This window comes from Suncus etruscus, chromosome 3 (assembly GCF_024139225.1).
Source record: "Suncus etruscus isolate mSunEtr1 chromosome 3, mSunEtr1.pri.cur, whole genome shotgun sequence".
Lineage (NCBI taxonomy): Eukaryota > Metazoa > Chordata > Mammalia > Eulipotyphla > Soricidae > Suncus > Suncus etruscus.
The window spans coordinates 120,802,316-120,828,083 of record NC_064850.1 but is presented as its reverse complement, the minus strand read 5'-3'; the positions used below and the strand labels follow the sequence as shown (position 1 = coordinate 120,828,083).

Below are 25,768 nucleotides of genomic sequence, written 5' to 3'. Positions count from 1 at the left end.
GTGTTTTAGTTACCTTAGATCATTTCTCTTTTGCCTTAAAGTTTCTAAATAAAAAGGCTGATGAAATACATACTTTGTGGGGCCGGAGTGACAATATAGCAGGTAGGGCTCTTGCTTTGTACAAGGCCAACCTGAGTTCAGTACTCAGTATACCATATAGTCCTCTAAGCCCAGAGTCAGGAGCCAGCTATTGAGCACTAATGGGTATGGCTTGCCCCCCTCCAAAAAAAAAACAAAAAACAAAAAACACAATTTTGATGTCTAAGCACAGTGCTTAGGGCTTAATGCTTGGTGGGGTTCATGGGACCAGGTGCCAAGCAGGAATTGGCCTTCCGTTAGACCATATAGGGTGCCCTCCCCATCGTCCTGTGAATCCTGTCTCATGCTCATTTCTTCACAAAACGTCAGCTCTATTATATTGGCAATTGATGAGCTCCACTCCAGTGACTTGTCCTCTTTTTGTTAGGCCATAGCTAAGTTTTATGTTGCTCTCTTTGAAAGCAGATAACAGTCTTTACATTTTAAAACAGGGCCTGGATAGATAGCACAGCTGTAGGGCATTTGCCTTGCATGCTGAAGGATGGTAGTTCAAATCCCGGCATCCCATATGGTCCTCCGAGCCTGTTGGGGGTGATTTCTGAGCATAGAGCCAGAAGTAGCCCCTGAGTACTGCTGGGTGTGACCCAGAAACCAAAAAAAAAAAAAAAGTTCACAGGAAGGTTTGTGTGTAATTGGTTGTATATCACTTTTTTCCACTTTTTTGGTATAGTTTTAATTCAACCTAAATTACATACCTTTGTCTCTACAGCATAATATTAAATATGGGTTTTTTGGGGGAGGTCCACACCAGGAGGCGCTCAGGAGTTACTCCTGGCTCTGTGCTCAGAAATCGATCCTGGCAGGCTTCGGGGAATCAAACCTAGGCCTGTCCCAGGTCAGCCATGTGCAAGGCAAATAAATAATAAATGCCCTACTTTTGCTCTGGCCCCCCTGTAGCATAATTGTTGTTTTAATTTAATATACATAGTCTAAATTCCTAGTGTTGGGATGAGACCTTTCTCCACATGGCACCTTTACCCTTTCCGCTGGCAGGTCTGGAGAAGGGTAGTAGCAGTGAAATAATTTCACAGGCAGTAAGTTAAAAAGTTTCCTCAGAGTCAGCCAGTTTTATTTCACAGCTCTAAATGCCATGTGCATTTCCTCACATGGCTTTTATGCTAAAGCCATTTCCAAGCAGCCACATCTCTGCTCCTTCTCTGGCTCTCTTCCTATCTCTCTTCCAGCTGCCCTCCATGCTTCGTAGCTTTCTTACTCCCCACCCTTTTTTGGGGGCATTATATGGGACCCTTGGGGATCGAGCTGTGGTTCCTCCTAGGTTATCGTGTGCAAGGCAAACACGCTACTGCTTGTGCTACTGCTCCGCCCCACTTTAATATTTTTTATTCCAAACTGCAGACCTCTTCCAGGTGTGGGTGGGTCTGACCATCCAGGTGGGATAAACAGGAAGTTGGGGGAGGGGATACCCACACATAATATTAAATATGTTAGGTATAGTATAATCATTGAAGTTCAAATAAATCATACCAGAAGTGTATTTATGTATAGTTTAGCGTAATAACTATAATCTCAAACAATTGAAGATTTTTTTTGTATTTAATTTCACATGGGAAATTTCTTTAGTTTTATTATTATTAGTATTAGTAATTTTGGTTTTTGAATCATACCTGGCAGTGCTCAGGGGTTAGTTCCCGACTTTGTGCTCAATAGTTACTCCTGGCAGACTTGGGATACCATATGGAATACCAGGGGTTGAACTTGGGTTGAACTTAGGTTGGCTGCGTACATGCGTTCCTGCTGAACTTTGCTGCCAGCCTGTTTAGTTTTTTTCTTGCTCCCCTCAAACTGCAAACCTGATTGATGTTCACTTATAGTTCTTATCTCATTGTCCTTCCAACCCCTTTAGTTTATTTTTAGGTAAGGATTCTATCTTTTTGGTTGTTGGTTGGTCGATTGGTTGGTTTCTTGTTTTTTGGCTACACCCAGTAATGCTCAGAGGTTACTCCTGACTGAGCTTGGATCACTCCTGCAAGGCCCAGGGGAGCCAGGCATCTAACGTAGATCAGCCACTACAGGCTGGGCATGAGCCCTAGCCGCTGTGCTATTGTTTAGGCCCGAATGATTCTGTCTTTTATCTCATTTCTCTCCTTCATAGAGTGTCTTACTGAGTATGAGGGAGTAAAGATGAGAATGTTCAGAGCAGAAAGCATACTCCTTTTCTAAGCCACACTTAAGGTAATTTTATACATAGATAGAAAATTAGCATTCTTCAAAGTACTTTCCTTGTTAATAAAAGGTACAGCCATTTTTGTGGAAGATTCTCATATACATATATATAAATGGACTTATCCTGGTCTTTTTTCCTCTCCTCCCAACCCTACCCTGAAGATGATGGGAAAGAGGAACCACCTACTACATTACTTTGGGTGCAGTACTACTTGGCGCAGCATTATGACAAGATAGGCCAGCCGTCCATCGCGCTCGAGTATATCAACACGGCCATCGAGAGCACGCCCACCCTCATCGAGCTCTTCCTTGTCAAAGCCAAGATCTATAAGGTAAACCAACACTTCTCCCTTTTGGGCGTCTCTGGCTAGTGGACCCAGGGGCTTCCATGCTTTTCTTATCAGATAATGAGATTGACATGCATTTTTCTATATATTCTATATTCTAGAACAGTATGAAAAATGGAGTTTGATGACTCATAAAACCTAGAGAGAATAGTTAGGGGTTCCACTTTTAGACTTGTCAAAGTCATGCTAATTTGGTGTTTTCATGCTTACGTATATATGATTTATATTTATATGTTCAATTATATGGGCTTTTATATATTTATTCACTTATATGTGCATGTATCTGGCATGTTTTGTTTTATTTATTTATTGGTTTTGGGCCACACTGGTGACGCAAAAGTGACACTTAGAGTTACTTCCTGGATATGTGCTCAGAAATCGCACCTGGCTTAGAGGACCAGATGGGTTGTCAGGGATGGAACCAAGATCCATCCTGTGTCAGCAGCGTTCAAGGCAAATAACCTATTGCGCTATCTCTCCGGCCCCATGTTTTGGTTTTAAATAATAATCAATTAATGTATTTATTTGGAGTATTATTCATCTTAACATTCAAACATTTTTTTTTCTTTTGGTTTCTGGGTCACACCTGGTTACTACTGGCTCTGTGCTCAGAAATCGTTCCTGGCAGGCTCAGGGGACAGTATGGGATGCTGGGATTCGAACCACCATCCGTCCTGCATGCAAAGCAAACACCCTTCCGCTGTGCTATTTTTCTGGCCCTGAACATTAGACTTTTTTTCCCCCACCGCCCTCTTCCTCTTCCCTGAACATTAGACTTTTATGTTGACTGAGACTACTGAAATTGAAAACAAGTATGTGTGGGGCTGGAGAGATAGCACAGTGGTAGGGTGTTTGCCTTGTACGCAGCTGACCTGGGTCAGACCTGGGTTTGATTCCTGGCATCCTGTATGGTTCCCCGAAGGTGCAAGGAGTAACCCCTGAGCGCTGCTGGGTGTGGCCAACCCCCCCCCCCCAAATAAAATAAACCGAAAAGAAAATGAGTATGTGTCCTATGTATAATTTATTTTCTTGTAAAAGTGTGTTTGTTTTTGGACCACAATTAGTGGTACTCGGAGCTTATACTTGGCTGTGCATTCTAGGATCTCTCCTAGAGGGGTTCATGGGACCACATTGGGTGCCAGGGAATGAAACTGGAGTGCCAGCATGTAAGGGAAGTGCCCTACCCACTGTATTGTCTCTCCAGCGTTCTACATTTCTTTTTTTTTTTTTTTTTTGGGGGGGGGCCACACCCGGCGTTGCTCAGGAGTTACTCCTGGCTGTCTGCTCAGAAATAGCTCCTGGCAGGCACGGGGGACCATATGGGACACTGGGATTGGAACCAACCACCTTTGGTCCTGGATCGGCTGCTTGCAAGGCAAACGCCGCTGTGCTATCTCTCCGGGCCCACGTTCTACATTTCTATGGCCCGCTTGGTCCTGCTAGAGAATTCAGGTCATCTGCTCTAATATTGTTTTCAGGTAGCCTAGGGGGAGAACCATATACCTCTCCTGTGTGGTGACAGTTATGTCTTGGTACATCTTGCTTCAGACAACCCCTGTCCTGAGTTGTGTTAGCTCCTGTGGAACCAAGGTCTCCCAACTCTACTAAAGAAATAGAGGAAAGTTAGCTTTTCTCTCTTCACATAAAATTTAATCAAAAGCTCTTAATTAGGGTCCAGAGAGATAGCACAACAATAGGACGGTTGCCTTGCACACGGCCAATCCTGGACAGACAGTAGTTCTAATCCCAGCATCCCATATGGTCCCCTGAGCCTGCCAGGGGCAATTTCTGAGTGCAGACTCAGGAGACTTAGAGAGACTGAACTGATCATTTATTTCCCAAAATGTAATGAAATTGGGGGATATTTTGATTTATATCTCAACTTGGCTTTGCTTTACTTATTAGCTCTGGCTTTGCAACATGCACTAGTTAGCTCTGAATTAGAAGTAGGTCATTTTGGATCCCTTATTTATTGCCTGATTAGGAATATTTCCATGATATATTTAAAAATACATAACTACTGTTTTATTTCCCTCCTCAAAAAAAAAAACCTAGAACAAACTTTGGACCACACCCAGTAGTACTCAGGGTTTACTCCTGGCTCTTCACGACTAGGGATTACCCCCAGTGAGACTCATCTTAGAACCATATGGGGTTCCAGGGATTAAGTCTTGATCAGTCTTGCCCATTATACTATCCTGCCACTGTACTATCTCTTTAGCCTTTTCTCCATTAGTTCTGAGTATTCATATGTTTTCACTGAGGTTGTAACACAGGCAGATTGTTGAAAGCCTGCCTTGACAAGATCTCAGAAGCTATGTTTCACGTGTCTAGAAACGAACTAGAACTTCTAATTTGGAAGCATATAGGCACCTTCATGTGTGTGGAGTCTTTATATTTGCTTTTAGTTTTTAACCATCAGGGTTAGTATATTGACTAGTTTATTTTGTTTTTGTGCCCTCTGTAGCATGCTGGAAATATTAAAGAAGCTGCAAGGTGGATGGATGAGGCCCAGGCCTTGGACACAGCAGATAGATTTATCAACTCCAAGTGTGCAAAGTACATGCTGAAAGCCAATCTGATCAAAGAGGCTGAAGAGATGTGCTCCAAGTTCACAAGGGTTTGTACAGCTGTCATTCCTTCTTAGGGGTGCACATAACATGGGGTCATTCATATTACAGGCGTTGAAATTTCTCTGCAACCATACTTTTAACTTCAAAATAGGATTGTTGGGTTTGTTTTGTTTTGGGGTCCAGCCCAACCGTGTGACCCAAGGTTTGGTTCTGTGCTCAGGGATCACTCCTGGCGGTACTCAGGTGACTTTGTGTGGTGCCAGCATTGTACCTTGGTCTATCTGCTCCTCAGAATTGTTATTTTTTTATTTTATATTTTGGGGGGGGGTCACACCCGGCAGCACTTGGATTAATCCTGGCTCTATGCTCACAATCGCTCCTGGCAGGCGTGGGGGACCATATGGGATGCTGGGATTTAAACCACCGTCCTTCTGCATGAAAGGCAAATGCCTTACCTACATTCTATCCCTCCGGTCCCCTCAGAATTGATTTTTTTTTGATTGTGACTGAAGTGCATTACACAGAATTATTTACAGTAATAGTGACAATGAATGAAGGGCATTCCCACCACTAACGTTGTCCTCCCTCCCCTCCTGTTCCCAGCATGTCTCCCATATCTCTCTCTTTTACCCCCCAGAATACTAGTGTAACTAACTGGTCTTCACTTTACAGCTTGTTGTAGATTGGGTATCTATTCTGTCATTGACTTTGGGTTTGGTGTTCCAGTCTGGTTTTTTTTTTTTTTTTGGCCACACCCGGCGGTGCTCAGGGGTTACTCCTGGCTGTCTGCTCAGAAATAGCTCCTGGCAGGCACGAGGGACCATATGGGACACCTGGATTCGAACCCAACCACCTTTGGTCCTGGATCGGCTGCTTGCAAGGCAAACGCCACTGTGCTATCTCTCTGGGCCCCAGTCTGGTCATTTTTTATTTGCACTACATGTTCATATGACTGGTCCTGGTATCATCATTTCCCCCCTCAATTTATGAGGCTGAATGATTCAAGTTTTGCTATTCTGTTGGAGTTAAAAAAGGTTAAGGTGGGCCCGGAGAGATAGCACAGCGGCCTTTGCCTTGCAAGCAGCCGATCCAGGACCAAAGGTGGTTGGTTCCAATCCCGGTGTCCCATATGGTCCCCCGTGCCTGCCAGGAGCTATTTCAGAGCAGACAGCCAGGAGTAACCCCCTGAACATTGCCGGGTGTGGCCCAAAAAAAAAAAAAAGGTTAAGGAAATTAGAAGAAAAATTTGGTATCAATTACTAAAAAAATAAAAAATATCACCAAATAATATCCACAAGAGTGAAAGAGCAGGAAAAAAGTGGAAGAAAAAGGAGAAGGAAAATAATATAAAAAACAAACAAAACAAAACAAAACAAGAAAAAGGAATGCTGGAGTGACAGGGTTTGGTGTTCTCCCCACTTTTTTTTTTTTTGCATAGGCACAGTAAGTATTGGGGAAGGAAGGAAATTCCCGTGGCCTAAGAGATTCAGGGTTTCTCCACTGGCTCCATACATACTCATTGCCATATCACAGGTTTTTATTTATTTATTTATTTATTTATTTATTTATTTATTTATTTATTTATTTATTGTGGTGTCAGGAAACTTTTCCTCTTGGTTGAGGATGAGAAAATTAGGCCATTGTAGCTAGCAATCTTGGTATTTGCGCAGGTCTTAGGACAAGGCCCAGGATAGTTTCCTTATGGTTCTAGAGGTTCTGTTCCATCATTGTTGGTGTGTTCAGTTTTCTGTATCATGTGCTTCAATTTTTTGCTCGTTCCCTAAGCCGAAGTCTAGGAAATTATAAAATTATAAAATTACTTTTGGGGAAGGCCAAAAGACACTATTGAAATGAAAAAGTAGTAGAAAACTCTTCCCACCTACCCCCTTTTGGTGGTTATGTAATGGGTCTTTAAAATCTGATTTATGTTTAGATGAAATTTTAAGAGGTATAAGGAATAAGTATTGAGTACCTGCTTTATGCTAATGTTATTTTAGGTTGCTCTCTAACCCAAACTATATAAATATATATATATAAATATATAATATAAATATTTTGATTAGTTTTTTGCAAAGTGACTTAAAAAATGGTTTTTCTAAAGTGATTTTACCACCCTCAGTTAAGAGACCACTCCATAACGAACCTATAAAACCCGTTCTGAATTATTTCATCTGATCCTTCTTAAATCTTCCATGGGATAGTGAAATGCACATACGGGTCTTGACTGTGTGTGTATTTTCTTGTAGGAAGGAACATCCGCCGTAGAGAATCTGAATGAAATGCAGTGCATGTGGTTCCAGACTGAGTGTGCCCAGGCTTACAAGACAATGAACAAATTCGGAGAAGCACTTAAGAAATGCCATGAGATCGAGAGAGTAAGTTCCTAGGCCCTGAGCTGCTCCTTTTATTGTTAGGCCAAACAGTCTAGTATTCTCTTTGCTTACTTACAATCCAGAGGATCTTGTTCTGTTTTATAATGGATTTTCTAGACATTTTGTGTTTGTTTTTGAGCCATACCCAGCATCGTCCTGGCACTCTTGCCAGATTTAAGACCTATTGCTGGGATGGAACCTGGGCTGATCTCACGCAAGGCAAACTCCCTACTACGTATTGTACTGCCTGGAAAAACTAGACTTTTTTTTTTTTTTTTTTTTTTTTTTTTGGGTCACGACACCCAGCAACGCTTAGGGGTTCCTCCTGGCTCTACACTCAGAAATCCTGGCAGGCTCAGGGGACTACATGGGATGCCGAGATTCGAACCACAGTCCTTCTGCATGCAAAACAAACACCTTACCTGCTCTCTCTACGGCACCGAAAAACTAGACTTTTTAGTAGAAAATTTTTATCTTTTTGTTTGCATTAATTTTTAAAATACTTTCAAATTTATGCTATTCTTTTAGAAGTATGGCTGATTAAATTTTTTAGAACCACATAGACTTTTTATTTAAAGATAGCTCCTGGGGCCAGGGTGATATCTCAGTAGTAGGGCATTTGCCTTGCACACTGATGACCTGGGACGAACTCGGGTTTGATTCCCAGCATCCCCTATGGTCCCCTGAGCCTCCCAGGAGCGATTTCTGAGTGTAGAGCTAGGAGGAACCCCTGAGCGCCACCGGTGTTGTCCAAAACGGGGGAAAAAGCTTTTAAATTCATTAATGACTTTAATGAATTTGTTTTCATAGTCTTTACTTGAATTCACTCTATCACTAGTAGTTGATTTGTCTTAATTTGTTGTAGATGAACAGTCCATTAATGTTCTGTTTGCATGTTAGCAGACAAAACCCAGAGCTTAGTTGATGGATGAGTGTCTTTCTTATTCCTTAATGTTTGCTGATTGTTTTCTTTCTGTAATCTAGCTTTACAATCATTTCATTATCTAGGGTTTGAATTTATAGCCTCAGAAAAATATTCAAATACTAAATTAGAATTTTTTGCAAAACATTTTACTATAAAAATTTGATCCTTTTGTCCTGTGCAATTATGTATAGTAACAATACATTTGGTTTTTCATAACTTTAAGAATGGGGCCGGAGAGATAGCATGAAGGTGGGGTGTTTGCCTTGCATGCAGAAGGACGGTGGTTTGAATCCTGGCATCCCATATGGTCCCCCGAGCCTGCCAAGAGCGATTTCTGAGAATAGAGCCAGGAGTAACCTCTGAGCACTGCTGGGTGTGACCCCCCCAAAAATCCCAAAAAACAAACAAAAAGAATGATCACAGAAGGAATAGATTGATGTATTGTGACAAAGTTTCCCCCTTATTGAAGAAGGGGGAGTTTGGGCCATACCTGGTGGCACTTAGGGGTTACTTCTGGATCTGTGCTCAGAAGTCACTCCTGGCAGGCTTGGGCCCATATGAAATGTGGGGAATCAAACGGGTCTGTCCAGAATTGGCTGCATGCAAGGCAAATGACTTACTGCTGTGTTATTGCTTTGGCCCCTACAGTTTCCTTTTTATTTAAATCAGTGCCTGGAATATTTACAACGCCCTAGGCCAAGGGTCTCAAACTCAATTTACCTGGGGGCCGCAGGAGGCAAAGTCAGGGTGATCCTTGAGTGCAAAATCAGTAGTAAGCCTGAACATTGGGGTGTGTGACCCAAACAACTAAAACAAAACAAAATGAAAAAAAAGAAATTCCTCTAGGGCAGGGCCACAAAATATTGTACGGAGGGCCTCGAGTTTGAGACCCCGGCCTAGGCGATGATCAGTTGTACTTGTTGATGTGAAAAGTATGTTGCATGATTATCATTCAATATTTTTATGTTTACTATTTTTTTTATGTCAGGGAAAAAGTAATTCCAAAGTTTTTGTTCATGCACTTTTCTTTGACATTGTATTACTTCGGTATAATAAGAAAGATAATCTTGTCAGCACTTTATAGAGATCACCGATGACCAGTTTGACTTTCACACATACTGTATGAGGAAGATCACCCTTCGGTCCTATGTGGACTTACTAAAACTAGAAGATGTGCTTCGGCAGCATCCATTTTACTTCAAGGCAGCAAGAATTGCTATTGAGATCTACTTAAAGCTACACGATAACCCCCTCACAGATGAGAACAAGGAGCATGAAGCTGACACTGGTTTGTGTCCATAGTCCTTTATTGTTTGCAAGTGTGAGGATGTGTGTATCTTTGGATAATGCTTTTCCTTTTTACAAACTTTTCTCGTAACTTTTCCACTGATCCTTGTGGGAGGATCAGCTCTAGTATTGATTAGATTTGTCTTTTAGAAAGTTGTTTCTTGTATTTGAGAAAGGAGCAAAAGCAAGTATTTATTGTTGATGGCTGTTATTTAGTGGTTTTTCATTTGTTTGTTTTGGGGCTACACCCAGTGGTTCTCAGGGGTTACTCTGGGCTCTGCAGTCAGGAATTATTCCTGGCAGGCTTGAGGAGGGACCATATGGGATGCAGGGATTGATATCGGGTCAGCCTTATGCAAGGCAAGTGCTCTACCCGCTCTGCTATTGCTCCAGCCCCTTGATGGCTGTTATTTGTTACATAAAAACTGTCCCAAACTTGTAGATAAGCTGTTTGTATAGGTCAGGAATTCAGAAGCACTTAGGTCATTGTGGCTCAGGATTTCCTAAGAATACTGTGCAGTATTTTCCAGGGAGCATGTATGAGAATATTAAGGGGCCGGTGAGGTGGCGCTAGAGGTAAGGTGTCTGCCTTGCAAGCGCTAGCCAAGAAAAGACCTCGGTTCAATCCCCGGCGTCCCATATAGTCCCCCCAAGCCAGGGGCAATTTCTGAGCGCTTAGCCAGGAGTAACCCCTGAGCATCAAATGGGTGTGGCCCCAAAAACAAAAAAAATAAAGAGAGAATATTAAAAGTATTGTTAAAGGAGCCGGAGCGATAGCACAGCAGTAGGGCACTTGTCTTGCCCATAACCAGCCCAGCCAACTCAGTTTGATTCCTGGCTTCCCATATGGTCCCCCAAGCTTGCCAGGAGCAATTTCTGAACACAGAACCAGGAGTAACCCCTGAACACCACTGGGTATATGTTTATCATTGCTAATCTGTGGTCATGTTTTTCTCATTTGTTCATTAATCATGCCAACAGCAAACATGTCTGACAAAGAGTTAAAGAAGCTACGTAATAAACAGAGAAGAGCTCAAAAGAAAGCCCAGATAGAAGAGGAGAAAAAAAATGCTGAAAAAGAAAAACAGCAGAGAAATCAGAAAAAGAAGAAAGATGATGATGACGAGGAAATTGGAGGTCCCAAAGAAGAACTCATCCCCGAGAAGCTGGCCAAGGTAAGGTAGCTGAGCAACATTTCAGAGCCAGTTACTGGCATTTAGTATTGTTGTATTCAACTGACAGATTTTAGCAGAGAAATGAAGTTCCATTTATAGAGTTCTCGCCCCTCCATAATCTATATCTCTCATTTAAAACTTGAAATAGTGATCCTGAATCAGAGTTGTCTAGTATCAGCTCATTTATTCTTTTCTTTGTGAGTCTTTCTGATCTGGAATTATGTTAGTTTCCCTGTTTCCCTCTGTAGGATCCTTTGTGTCACCTCATTTTTTGAGCTTTACAATGGAGAGACATAGTATTTTTTAGTTTTGTGACTTAAAGACTGAGAGGAATTTGGTGTGAAGTCACCAGGAGATAGTGTCATCTTTATACAAGTAACAGGTTCTTTCAAGGAATCAAGGTCCCTCTCGTTCCCATTGCGGTTGGTAGTTTATTTGGAAGTAGAGGGAAATGAGGAACCAAAAAAAGGGAAACTTGTAGCTTTGTGGAGAATTGCAGCCGCTTATTTCTGCCACATCTACCCATTATTGATGATCTATGCTCTCCTCCTTTCTCTTGCTTTCTGTCCCTTGATTGTTTCCTATTTAACTCTTAATATCCTGCTTTATGATTCTTCAAGCCCATGTATAAATTGCTTTGGCATTATTGACTACTGAATGGCCTGCACAACAGGATAATATTCCAGGGGCTTCCTAGACACTCTCAGTGTTCATCTCTAGCCCACCTGCATCTGCAGCTCAATGAGGGTTGAGTGTGATCTCTATAAGCATGTCTGGAAAGCCTTTCTGGGGCTGGGACATGCTTGCACACCAGACTGGAGGCCCAAGCTTGATTCCCAGCCCTACACGGTCTCTCGAGTACCCGTGGGAGTGACCCTGAGCTGGAAGCCAGGAGTAGTAGCCCTGGATCATCATGGCTTGTGACCCAAGAGCCAAAGGAAAGAAGGAAAGGAAGATTGGGCAGAGGGAATTCTGAATGGCCTAAGTGTGTTGTCTGGTGGAAGAGCTGCCACCCATGTCTGTGCCTGGGGCCAGTGGTGGGACCTCCTGGCTTCATCCTCATTGCATCCCGTGTTCTGGGCCCCTTATAGTTTGCACCTCTCTGTTCCTTTCTGCCCCAGCCTGAGGAATAACACTGCGGAGGGATGGAGAAGTCTGAAATTGCTTGGCTGCATTTCTCGAGTCTGGAAGTGTCTTTCTGTGAGAACTGCAGGCCCCTCTGGCCCTGCTCCTTCATGCCTGTCTCAGCCTTCTGGCTTTCCCCTCCAGGACTTCACTTTTTTTTTTTGGGGGGGGGGCACACCCAGCAGCGCTCAGGGGTTACTCCTGACTCTACACTCAGAAATCGTTCCTGGCAGGCTCAGGGGACCATATGGGATGCTGGGATTCGAACCACTGTCCTTCTGCATGCAAGGCAAACGCCCTACCTCCATGCTATCTCTTTGGCCCCACCTGTTTTTCTTGCTCAAGTCTTCTTCTGTTTTTCTCTTTGTGCTTCCTTGTGAAGTTTTTTTGTATTAGATAATGAATGGAAGTTAGAATAAGATATTTACTTGGGAAAAAAAACAAGATATTTACTTGGGGTGCTTGCTTGGTAAGTGATTGTGTTCAAAAGTAGGATTTGGGACCGGGCGGTGCGCTAGAGGTAAGGTGCCTGCCTTGCCTGCGCTAGCCTTGGACGGACCGCGGTTCGATCCCCCGGCGTCCCATATGGTCCCCCAAGCCAGGAGCGACTTCTGAGCGCATAGCCACGAGTAACCCCTGAGCATCACCCGGTGTGGCTCAAAAACCAAAAAATAAAAAGTATGATTTTAACTGAAATAGTAAAATCACATCTTTTCTCCTCTTCCCTCACCGATGATTCCTTCAATTTGTTAATGTTTCTTTTTGTAGGTTGAAACGCCATTGGAAGAAGCTATTAAATTTTTAACACCTTTGAAGAACTTGGTGAAGAACAAAATAGAAACTCATCTTTTTGCCTTTGAGATCTACTTTAGGAAAGGTAGGGCACAGACTGGTGACTCGAGAATTCCCTGGTCTTCCCTAGGTTTGGCTACTGCTGAAACTCTCCTGGAGAGATGGGGTGGGGTAGGGTATACCCTTTTGGGAAACATTATTGTAGAGTCTGTCTTTAGTAGTGGTGTTTCTGATGTGTGGAACATATTATATTCTTGTTATATTATGAGTGGGGCCAACACCCACAATGCCATGGGCTTACTTCCAGCTCTGTGCTTAGTGGCTGTGAGTTTTGTCGATGTCACCCTTTGCAGTCTTAGTGCAGGGTTAGTGTTAAACTACCTGAAACAGATTGTGTCCAGAATTGACACATTTCAGCAGTTAGACTGGGGGCATTTGTTGTTAAGGAGATGCATGTTGAAGGGGGAGAAACTGATCCCAAAGTTTGCAGATGGCACTCCTGGGAAATTCCGTTTTTAGAGAGCAAATATAGGGGCTGTAAAGATAGTCCAGCAGGTAGTATCTTAGACTTGATACATCCAACTCAGGCTTGATTCCCAGCACTACTTAAAGCACCCCTAAGTATGGTTAGTGGTGAACCCTGAGTACAGTTGAATGAATTCCAACCCCCCTCCCCCATTTAAAAGTGATATAACAAAAAATGACAGTGTTGGGGAAAGGTTTCTATTTAATCTTTAAAATATGATACACCATAGTGTGGTTTGAAATGTTTTCTGAAATGGGTGGGAAGCAGCTCTCCTCCCCACACCCCATTGCTGTGTTACGGACGTTGCAGTCAGGTGTGAACAATGCAGGGCAGGTTTCCTCTGAGTTGGGCATAGCCCTTTGAGGGACAGTGGCAGTCAGCTTACTTTTAATCAGATGATCATAATATTTTTTTCCTTTCACAGAGAAATTTCTTCTGATGCTACAGTCAGTAAAGAGGGCATTTGCTATTGACTCCAGTCATCCTTGGCTTCATGAGTGCATGATTCGACTCTTTAGTACTGGTATGTGTTTGCTTTCTGGTTGTTAAGTATATCTTAATTCAACCCATTAAAAGCTGTTGTGTCTCAAATTTGATGGGAATATTGGGTTGGCTTGTGTGCAAGGCAACGCCCTACCTGTTGCATTATCATCTCTTCAGCCCTAAATGGAAAAATCATTTTTTTACAATTATCTTTATTTAAACACCGTGATTACAAATATGATTATAGTTGTATGATTACAGTCATGTAAAGAACACCCCCTTCACCAGTGCAACATTCCCACCAATTTCCCAGATATCCCTCCTCCCCACCCCCCCACACCTGTACTCGAGACAGGCTTTCTACTTCCCTCATTCATTCACATTGTTATGATAGTTTTCAGTGTAGTCATCATGGAAAAATCTTTTAAATTGACTTATTATCTTTATTTTCGTTAAATGCCTTTGGCACAGTGAAAATTTTTGTTACTAGGACATAAAATAATTTTAAGCAGGGGCCGGGAAGGTGGCGCTAGAGGTAGGGTGTCTGCCTTGCAAGCGCTAGCGTAGGACGGACCGTGGTTCGTTCCCCCGGTGTCCCATATGGTCCCCCCAAGCCAGGGGCGATTTCTGAGCACATAGCCAGGAGTAACCCCTGAGCGTCAAACGTGCGTGGCCCAAAAACCAAAATAAAATAAAATAATTTTAAACCAGGAACACTATGGTAATAGTGCAATGTGGACACATGCTTTTCATACTTCAGACCCTGTGTTCACTCCCTCTTATTATCCTCTTTCTTTGTATCTTTGTTCTCATAATTAAAAATTAAAAAAAAGATTAGATTAGTTATGGAGGTAACAGCTGATTAGTTAATAATGAAAGATCGATGACCCGTCTTAATATTATAGCAGTGATTGTACTTCAGAAAAGTAATTTGCATTATTTCGTATTCCCATTAGCTATGCCCATTGTTGTAGGTGTTCTCTGAAATCAATGTAAGGAAGAGACTTATAGAATGACCCTTAAAAGGCAAAGGTAGCAAAAAAGGGGGAGTAAAATGAAAGAATGATCCAAATGAACTCTTGCTTTAACTTTTTTTTTTTTTTTTTTTTTTGGTTTTTGGGCCACACCCAGTAACGCTCAGGGGTTACTCCTGGCTATGCGCTCAGAAGTTGCTCCTGGCTTGGGGGACCATATGGGACACCGGGGGATCGAACCGCGGTCCGTCCAAGGCTAGCACAGGCAAGGCAGGCACCTTACCTTTAGCGCCACCGCCCAGCCCCGCTTTAACTTTTTTCTTATTTATTTATTTATATATTTATTTATTTATTTATTTATTTTCCTCTCACTTTAACTTTACCCTTGGATAGACTACTTTTCTGTTCTGTTCTGACCAAGGATGGCACTGTAAAGAAGACATTTGATTTCATTGACTTCTGGATAGGTCAAATTGTTTTATCAGAGTAACTACTAATAGCTTGTTTTCAATTTTTTCAGCAGTATGTGAAAGTAAGGATTTACCTGATACAGTTAGAACAGTATTAAAACAAGAAATGAATCGTCTTTTTGGAGCAACGAATCCAAAGAATTTTAATGAAACTTTTCTGAAAAGGAATTCTGATTCCTTGCCACACAGATTATCAGGTAACCACTTTGTTTTGTATTGTAGTCTTCTGGAATGATCCGGTTGTTGTCACCAAGAAAGGTCAGCTTTTTTGGCAGGGCAGGGTCCCTATGCACTTGTTAACTTTGTGGACTTGGGTGCTGCATGGGATGGGTGTGTCACACTGTAATCTGGTGCTACACTGGGCCAGTCTGAACGCAGGGCTCACAGCACGACTGGAGGAGACTTGAGCTATGTCCTTGGCACCTGTAAGTCCCTTTTGTGTTGTTTTTGTTTTGGGCTCACAGTCCTTGGAGAGCTTGGGTTCCTCCAGGGCTTCAGCAGAGCAGTGCGCCTTCCCTCTGAGCTGTCTCCCTCAGGCAGGTCACATTTTAATCCTGTGAATGGAGGTGGTGGAAAGTTGGTAAACATTGACATATTCTTAGACAAAGTCACTATGAGTTAGTCCAGTTTCTCCTGAGTCACCATAGGCATTACAAGAATTTGAGTTTATTAATATATTAATATATAAATATTTGTATATTTTATATATTTTATAAATATATATTTTATATGGTTTATATTTATATTTAGTATTATGATGTGAATGAGATTTCAGGTCACTTTCTCCCCTTACTGTAATATTTATCTGGATGTGGGAAGGGCACGTATCCCCATGCTGTTTGGGCTAGTGCTAGAGATTAAGCCAGGTCTCTCGCAGAACCAGCATGAGCCCTTTGTTACTGTGACATTGCCAGTTTCCCCTCTCCTGTTTACATTAGAGCTTACATAAGAGTTAAAAAAGCCAACTTGGGAGCTGGTGGTTCTGTGTGGTGAGTTTTACTAGCACCCACTCACCTCAGGAAACAGGTACTGAGTAGCCCTGCAACTTTGAAGTCACCTATGAGCAGATAATCAGCCTTGACTTCCCTTTCCCCCTCTATAAGTCAAATGTAGTATTCTCCTTCTCAAAGTACTACTACACTCATTTCAGAAAGAAAGGCTACTCATGTTTTTGCCAGCAAATACAAGTATTATTAGATAAGAATACTCAGTATTTTGCATAATCACTCGATCATTGTCTTAGTTTAGACAAGATATATTTGATTGACCTCAGTTTATTTTGGGGGGGGTTGTTTTTGGTCCATACTCAGTGGTGTTCAGGGTAACTTCTGGCTCTGTAAGGAATTACTCCTAGTGGGATGGGGATTGATCCTGGTCAGCTGTCTGTAAGCAAAAACCCTCCTCTTCGTGCTATCGCTCCTGCCTTCAAGATTATTTTTAATACTTAGTTTTTGGGCTTCATTGGATGTGCTTAGAGCTTACTCCTGGCTCTATGATCACTCCTGGAATCCGGGCTTGTGGACTGTGTGTGATTGGCTGCATGCCCTGAGTGAGGGGTATACCTACTGTGATGTCTCCATCCAGTTTTCTACTTGAGTTCAGTACTGTTCACATATACCTGAAGTTTTATATACAAATGTATAAAAAAAAAGTGCTGTTTTTCTTCATAAAAAACTTTTTTTTTTTTTCATTTAGCTGCCAAAATGGTATTTTATTTAGATTCTTCTAGTCAGAAGCGAGCTATAGAATTGGCAACAACGCTTGATGAATCCCTCACTAACAGAAATCTACAGGTAAAGAAAAACCTTTTTTTTTTTTTTTTTTGGTTTTGGTTTTTGGGTCACACCTGGCAGCACTCGGGGATTACTCCTGGCTCTGTGCTCAGAAATCGCCCCTGTTAGGCACAGGGGACCATATGGGATGCTGGGATTCGAACCACCGTCCTTCTGCAATGAAAGGCAAATGCCTTATCTCCATGCTATCTCTCCAGCCCTCCTTTTCAGAATTTCTAAGGGCATTTGTTTCTGTTTCCACAAGATCATTCATTGGTGGGGTTATTCATGTATACATTCTCTAAATCTCTCAGAAGTGGTTTTGTACTTGTGTTTACCCGTGTAGCTGCTTGGCAATCAGTAACTTGTTTTCTGTCTGTGCTGGGAATGACATTTTTAGTAACTCATTTTCGTATAAATCTACACATTCCATAATTACTTTTGGACTTTGTTTCATAACTGCATTTCTCAGAAGATTCTTAGTGAAGATTCTGGCACATTTTAGACCAGACCAGTGTCATTAAAAGATTCATCTTATACATTGCAGTGGGAGATGTATAAATTTTATGTTAATGAGTTAATTTTATGTCTATGAGTTAATTATATTTGAGTGGTTAGAGTGATAGTACAGTGGATAGGGTATTTGTAGTGTCATGTACACAGCCAACCCATGTTTGATCTCTGACACCCTCCATAGTCCCTCAAGGCTGAGGGCAAAGTCAGGAATAAACCCTGAGCGCCTCCAGATCTGATTCTCTCAAAGAAACCAGCAGAAAAGATTTCATATGGGTCTGTTGCCAAGTTGAGTCTAGATCACTCTGAGATGCAAGGACAGCTGTATTGCACTGTTGGAGATGAAATGTCTAATATACTCCACAGAAATACAGTCTCAGGTGTTCTGGGTTTGTTTGGTCTGCGTTTCTTGTCGACAAGTTCTGACCTGGCCTGCCTGCTTGCCTCCCTCCTTTCTCTTCCTTCTCTTCCTCAGACATGTCTGGAGGTCTTAGAAGCCTTGTGCAACGGGAGCCTTGGAGACTGTAAAGAAGCTGCAGAAGCGTATCGAGCGAATTGCCATAAGCTCTTCCCTTATGCTTTGGCTTTTCTGCCGCCTGGGTGCGAGGAGGACCTGAAGATCACAGTGAACGGGGATAGTTGTGCGGAGACAGAAGAACTGGCCAACGAGATCTGAACATCGCTGAACAAGAAAACATAATGACTTGGACCATATCTAGTGTATAATATTTTTGTCACGCACCTGCTGCATTGCTCTAACTTACACAGAATGAGAAGAGTAAATGTTCATGCCTTCAAATAGTGTTTTACGTTTTTTTATCCTGCTGAAAAGTATATATAAAATATCTAACATATTACAGGATCTAGGTTCAGTTTCTTAAACAATTAAAAGCTGCTAAAATTGAGGGATTACAAAAAGACACCTTGTCCTATTCCTACCTACCCACCCATGTTTTTAAAACTAATTTATATAAAATCTGGAGGCTGTTACAGCTAACAAAGCAGGTGTGTGGCAGAAATATTACTTAAAATTTGTCTTGTGAGATTTTACTCTTATCTCAGACAGCGTGACTGCTGTTTTAGCACTGGATTCTTTCACTGAGCACAAAGAGTTGTTGGGGCTTTAGCATCTGACTGATTTTGTTACGGGATCGTGACCGTAAGCGCAATGTGAATCACTAGATCATGGTGCCCACAGCAGACACTTGCTGGGGCCGAGGCTGGGACATAGCGATGCCAGCAGAGTTAGAAGAAACCCAGAGGGTGTTCAGTAACGCTTGTTGTGTCTCCCAAATTCACTGTACATTATCAGTTTGGTGTTCTTGTACCACAGTTTTTAACTGAAGGAACCAGTTGGAACAATCTCAATTTTAACTCAAACTTGAAGAACTAAAATAACAATGCAAACCTTCAGCGTTGTTTGGCCAAACTTGTTAAAACTGTAATGCAAGAACCAAATGCACTGTGATGTGGCACCAACTAATTAGCAAGCATGAATTTTTTTCACCCAAGAGTGAAAAAGAAAATCGACCATGGCTTGAAGTTCAAGAGCAGAACTCCTGACTACCATTCTCTGACTGATGATCAAGAGACTAATAGTTAAAAACCTCGGCAGGCCTTGTTCACGATATGCAGAAAAAAAAGTGCTGCAGTTTAGATACCTCTGGAATTTTTCCACAGTGTCACAGGTTTGTAATACTTGAAGCCCTACATTTCTAAGAATATATTTCTTGCTCAGTTATTTCAGGCAAGCCCAAGACTTTGTAATTTTTAAAGGGCCCAAGATTTTTTTTTCAATAACAGACCAGCTTCTTTTTTCCTGCAGTTACAGATGTAATTTCCTTTTTGTTGTCAAACATAAGGTACCAAATATGATGCAATAAATTGTTTTGAAAAACGGTGTGAATTTTCAACTACTCTGTTGGGCTTCTGTGAGAATACACAGGTGGAAACAGAGGTGAAAGCAGGCTGGAAGGCAAGTGTAGACTGGAGCCTTGTTTATGCCAAGAGCTGGGGCTGGGGTATCCCAGAAGGCAAGTGTAGGGCTGGTTCTGCTTTAGGCGGTCATGGAAGGAGGCCAGGGAAACAGCAGGTATAATGAATGTAGTTTCTGATTGGAGTAGAAAACTTGCAGTCTGCTCTTTGGATCAAGAAAATGAAACATCATCTGCTAATCCTGTATATTGAGAACTAGCCTCAGGCTCAATTTTCTCAACATTTGCAAGCTCTCAGCAAATTGGATGTAAGTAAAGTGTGAGCCAGTTATGTATATAATTGACCATTTTGTGGTACTTTTCATTTATAGGAAGTAGATTCTAAAGGGCAGTTCAGCAGCCCCAAGCTTGGCTGGTTGCCATGGTATGCTCAGCGCTGTCTGCCCCGCACATGGCCTGCAGCCCTTCATTCTAGGCCGCACAGAGAAGGCCAAGCCGAATCCCAGAACTCTGTGCTCTTACTAACTGGCCCTGTCTCAGGAACATCTCCATAGATGGCAAAACAAGCTTTTGGAGACCTGTGTGGCGATTGCTGTGCTGTTGTGGGAAGAACCTAGTGCTACCTCTGGCCACTGATGAGGGCTTTGGAGGAGGCACCTGCCACCTAATGGGCTCTGTGTGTGTGAATTCTGTTTAAACTCTACTGTATATGGCATTGGAACTCTATTTGTCTTGACAATGTTCACACGATGTAGATTGTCTTAGAACGAATTTCTTTAAGTCTTCGAACTCAGCGCGGGTGCCAGCCGTGAGGAGCTCAATTCCTAACATGTATATTGTATCCTATCCCGACTTTACTGGAACTATTGAATAAATATTTTATTTTCTTCCAGGTTTAATCACTAGTGGATACATTGTCTGGTGTCTGAGGATCTTGCCAGGTTCCTTTTCTGTCCAGGCGTCACCCCTAGAACATTGTACTGTGTTGCTCTTATGAGATGCTGGATTATCTCACATGTGCATCAGTTACCCAGTTCATTTGAATGAAGCAAGGAGCGAAGGGGGGTGATGCAGTGATGATGTCATCTCAACAGTGCCTTATGTCTATCCATCCAAGAACCCTTGTTACCAACCAACCTTTGGAGAAGAAAGGGTCCATTGTTTGGCCTGTGTGAACATAGGAAAGTAAAAGCTTTTGTTTTTCTTTATATTTACTCTTGTCATTTTCATTTCAGATCTGACTAGTTTTCTCAACTTTATTGCACAGCTGGTCTCTTTGTCCCAGCTTCTGTCTGAGGGGCCCCAGAGGGTTCCTCCAGCACCACTTGCAGGGCCACTGAAGCTGTGGACGTCAGTTCCTTTGAGAAGGTAGAATGGCCCTCAGCACTTCCCTATTATTTCCGGGTGTGTCTAGGTTCAGTAGCCACGTTAGCCCTCAGTTTAGGGCAGGGTTAAGGAGTATTGCTCTGGCCCCTTACCTTTACTTGTTCACACTGATCTTCCGCATACCAGAGCCAGACCACAGAGTTTGGGGGTCTTAGATGACCCACTTTTCTGTTCCCTGGTTTCAAAGTAAAAAGGGAGGTATTGGCATTGTCACATTTTTCTTAGTCGCAGTCACCTTCTGGTGTGATACTGCTCATTGGAGAGAGAAGTCAGTCCGGCCTTTCAAATGGTGTCTTCCTGTTCCCAGGCATGACTCACTGCTACAACTGAGCAAAAGCTGCTTCATTTCCAGCAGAAAGAAAACAGGTAATACAGAAATTACCTGGAAAATGTTAAACTTCAATGCTCTGTGCTATGTGTCCAAAGCAAGACACATGTAAAGATGTGGTTTAACCTAACAATGTCGTTCCTAACTTCATATCAGACCTATGTAATTTTTAGTTTCTATATATGTCATACAAGTTGTACAATTCTTCCTAATGGTGTCACATGTGGTGGGAGTTCTTTCTTTTGTGTGTTGGAGGGGCTTCATGGTGGTGCTCAGGGACCCAGGACTGCTAGTAATTCTTGTCACCAGCCTGTAGTTCAGTGGTTTCATAATAATAGAGTTTATATATTTTTCTCTAAGAGATCCAAAAACAAGGGGTCCAGAAAGGTAGTATAGGAATTAAGGTACATGCTTATTTGATCCTGGTTCAAATACTTGGCACCATGTATGATTTTTCAAGTAGCTCTAGGAATGACCCCAGAGCGTCACTGTGCTTGTAACATCAGGCTTTGTGTGCATGAGGCTGGGCTGCATCGCTGGTGTTACTTGGTCTTTGAGCACCACTGCAGCAACCTGGAGCATAGGTCCACCAGCAGTCCCAAGCACTGCTGGTCCAAGGGAAAAAAATCATTTGCGTATTTGAATGAATGAGCATTAAGATACTACAGAATTGGGGCCGGAGAGATAGCATGGAGGTAAGGCATTTGCCTTTCATGCAGGAGGTCATCGGTTCGAATCCCGGCGCCCCATATGGTCCCCCGTGCCTGCCAGGAGCAATTTCTGAGCCTGGAGCCAGGAATAACCCCTGAGCACTGCCGGGTGTGACCCAAAAACCACAAAAAAAAAAAAAAAAAAAAAAGATACTACAGAATTGACTCCAACAGGGGGAAGGGTGGGGGTGGGGAAGGAGGAGAAAGAAGAAAGAACTAGCTCGAGTGGTGCTCTCCTCTCCCTCCCCCAAAAAATGACCTAGAATTTGAATTAGGGACTGGAGAGGGTAAGTGAGTAAGACACTATTCTAGTAAGTAGACTACATGGGTTGTCTGGCATTATATAGGGTCCCTTGAGCACTGCCAGGAGAAATTTCCGAGTACGTCCTGCACACTGCTGGCTGTGCTCCCATACAAAACAAGCTATTGGTGTTGACTTTGGCAGTGTGTAATTAAAATTGGGAGAACACAGAGATTTGCTTGACCCCATCAGGGAAGACATGGAGTTCTTGAAGCATCTATGATTTTCAAAAGTGAGTTGGTAAGATTAGCTATGAGAGCTCCATAGAACTCAGCCCCAGGCTGGCCTGTGGGTATAGAGGGAAGGGAGATCAGGACCAGAGCAAAGATTCACAGCAATGTCTGTTGGATAGGTCTCCCTACAACCTGTTTTGCCTTTTTGGTTTTTTTTTTTTTGGGGGGGGGGGGGGCACACCCTGTGACATTCAGGGGCTATTCCTGGCTCTGCGCTCGGAAATTGCTCCTGGCAGGCCATATGGGATGCCAGGATTAGAACGCTGCCCTGCATGTAAGGCAGATGCCCTACCGCCGTGCTATCTCTCCGGCCCCAAGTTTTGCATTTAATACAAGAAACCAACCCATACTTTCTGCTGTTGACAGGTTCCTTGTGTTGCTGCTGCTCTGCTCGCTTTGTACTTTCCATCTTTCTGCAAATGGGGAGGTTCCAGTTCTTGTGTATGAGGTGGGGGTGTGGCACCATACCTGACTTATGCTCCTGGCTCTGCTCAGGGCTCTCTTCTGGTGGGTCTTAACCACATGCTGTAACCTTTGTATTTAGCTCAAAGGCAGAAATGATCTAATCTTTTCCCACTTAAGCACTGCCTATATTCCTTGAGTCCTGATCTACGCTGGAGCCTTATATCCTGCTCTTTGTTTCCAGCAGGCTTCTTTTCTCCATCAGTAACTATCTCAGCAGCTGCGAATAACAGATCCTTTCCCCCTGTATCCCTGCCAGCACTGGTGCTTTTCGATATTTGACATATGCCAGTCTCGCTGGGGTGAGTGGCTATTCCATTGTCTCTTTCAGTTGCACTTTCCTCAGATGTGAGGATTTGTGAAGACTTCGCTGTTAGTATATCCTCAGGGGTGTGTCTGTTCATCTCCTTTCCTAATGCTTTGAATGGGGTTATTGGTCTTATTCTTGAGTATACTTAGTGCTTTTTTGATCTTGGACTTTATTCCTTTATCTGATTTTCATGGGACCAGCCAGTAGGTTGCTTTGTAGTCACAATATCTTGCTGTGGAGCAGGTTGGGTCCTGTGCAGGTTAAGCCCCAGGGTCAGGTTGTTTGCTGAGGAGGAAGCTCTGGGACATGAGTACCACAAACAGATGGAAAGATGAGATCACAAATGAGATGAAGTCTATGAACACTTATAGGAGAAAGCACCTATTGTACAGAGACTTTAACAAGACTTTTAACAAGGATGCGGAGGGGCACAGAATGAGGAAGCACAAAGGGGCTGGGAAAGATGATTACAATTGCATCCCATCTATAGAATTTTTGGAGCTTAATTGCATAAGTGTTCCTGTGAGCTTAGAAACTAAGTGACAAAAGACCTAGTGCTTTATAGCACTAGCTCCAAAGCCACATGTAGCAATAGTGCTTGGTGGGTTTTTGAGTATGGTTCTAGAGCAGGCATGGAGTCTTGAGGTTCTTCAAGGGCTGTTGTCCATGTACTATTGTTGACAGGATACTGGTCCAGTGTATTGGAGAGCCACTTCAACAGCACACCTGGGGCTTCCTTGGTCTTCAAAGTACGATTGAGCATGGCTTAATTCTTAGATCTTTATGATGAGGCTAGACTTGGGGGGTGGGGGAAAGGAACATTCTCAGGAGGCCGACTGAGGGGGGGGAGAGAGAGAGAGATGGAGATGCGTACAGTCTGTGCTTTAACCTTTTCAACCATTTCTCTGGTGGGGGGAGGGAGAGACTTGTTCCTGGCAGGTTTGGGGATGTTATGGGGATTGAACCGTGGTGGGCTGTATGCAAGGCAAACGCCCTACCCACTATGCTATCATTACAGTTCTATCTGAACTATACTATCTGTAGCCTAGAGTTCTTTACTGTATGAATTTTCGGGTCCTGAGAGTAAGGTGGGTAGAGTGTTTGCCTTGCATGCAGACTACCTGGGTTCTATCATTAGCATCCCAAAGACCGGTGGCAGGAGCAATCCCTGAGCACTGCCAGGTGTGTCCTTGAGAACAAGGTAAAAAAATACACTTTCGGAACTCTTCCTGGATTCTAGACCTACTCAGTTTTATTAGCATTTGCCAGACTTTTTTACTTTATCCAAGTGAAGTGCTAAATCTTTTCCTTTTTCATAGTTTTATGCTGGGAGATGCTCCTAGCTTTTGTGCTCAACGGGCCACGTAGGAAGGAGATGGGCGTTGAACCCTGGTCCTCCCTCGTGCAAAGCCTGCTGGTCTCAGCCCCTTGATGGACCTCTGCCGCCTGGATCATCTTTAATAGAACTTTCTGGGCTTTGTCGTTGCCTCTTCCTCTGAAGGCCAGCCATTTCACGCCACTGCAGCCTCCACTTTCCGAACTGCTAAGCTGGCTTCTGGGCAGGAAAGAGCTTGTCTTGTCCCTGCTTCACAAGACAACTTCTTAAAAAAGTTACCATCGCCCGAACATTTTGTCCCTAACCTTTTCCCATCTGCGGAACTTCGTGGAGTGGGTTTCTGCGGACAAGCTCCTGGTTCTTGAAGGTCGCGTGGGTCCACCCAGCAGCTTCTCCTGACACCCCAGAGACAGACAACTTGCCGGTGCTCTGGGGCGGGACATCTCGCGATATCACCGACAGCTCCGAGCCAGGTGGGGGGCACAAGGGATTGTATGCGCCCCAAGAAGAGGCGTCGAGCAACTCCGGGCTGCATGCTGCCCAGCGGCCCTCCAGTGAGCCCCTGCAGTTCCCGGGGCGGGGGCGGAAGACCGAAGAGCCCCGGCGTTCCTACTACCTTGGAAAGGACGAAGGTGCTCCCCACCAGCTCGGGCTCCGGTCCAGGCGGCGCCCTGCAGCTGTCCGTCCAGGGCACCCGCCTCCGAATCGCGGGCGTCCCCGGCAGCACATGGGGTGCTGCGTCATCCAGCCGGCCGCGGGGCCCTCCCGAGGTCCACGCTCCTCTCGCGAGAGCGCGCCGCCTTGCGGTACCCGCTTCCCTTCGGCAGCTTTTCGGTTCCCCCACCCCAATCAAGCCTAATCGCCTCGCTTTCTTTGGAGCGCACGAGCTGGGTGCGCGGCGGGACGGGGCGAAGGCCCGGTAACCCTGGGACAGACACGCAGCAATTGGTGCAAAAGCCAACGCAACCCAGATCAGCCGGGCGCCTTCCCACGTATCCTTGCGCGGCGCGAGAATCCCGGGGCGGGGCGGGGCGGGGCGGGGCGGGAGGACTCGACGGCTGCGCAGTGTGCAGGGACGGGGATGGGAAGACGGAGCTACTGCGCATGAGCGGAGCGGGACGCGACGGGAGGATGATGCGACGGCTGCGCAG

The 25,768-nt window shown here is 43.7% G+C and overlaps 1 protein-coding gene across 2 annotated transcripts in view; it reads left to right on the top strand.

Annotated features, from left to right (window-relative positions):
* The window catches only part of NAA15 (N-alpha-acetyltransferase 15, NatA auxiliary subunit), a 64,346-nt gene extending 43,896 nt beyond the window's left edge, over positions 1–20,450 (top strand). The window contains exons 11-20 of one of the 2 annotated variants that reach the window (XM_049770023.1): positions 2,446–2,615; positions 5,098–5,250; positions 7,450–7,578; positions 9,575–9,788; positions 10,769–10,962; positions 12,856–12,964; positions 13,830–13,928; positions 15,386–15,529; positions 17,028–17,125; positions 18,093–20,450. In XM_049770023.1, the coding sequence (XP_049625980.1) occupies positions 2,446–2,615; positions 5,098–5,250; positions 7,450–7,578; positions 9,575–9,788; positions 10,769–10,962; positions 12,856–12,964; positions 13,830–13,928; positions 15,386–15,529; positions 17,028–17,125; positions 18,093–18,293 (1,511 nt within the window). In that variant the 3' untranslated portion in view covers positions 18,294–20,450. Of the gene's footprint in view, positions 1–2,445; positions 2,616–5,097; positions 5,251–7,449; positions 7,579–9,574; positions 9,789–10,768; positions 10,963–12,855; positions 12,965–13,829; positions 13,929–15,382; positions 15,530–17,027; positions 17,126–18,092 lie in introns of both variants that reach the window. The other variant, XM_049770022.1, reaches the window with a different exon arrangement.
* The last annotated feature ends 5,318 nt before the right edge of the window (positions 20,451–25,768 follow it).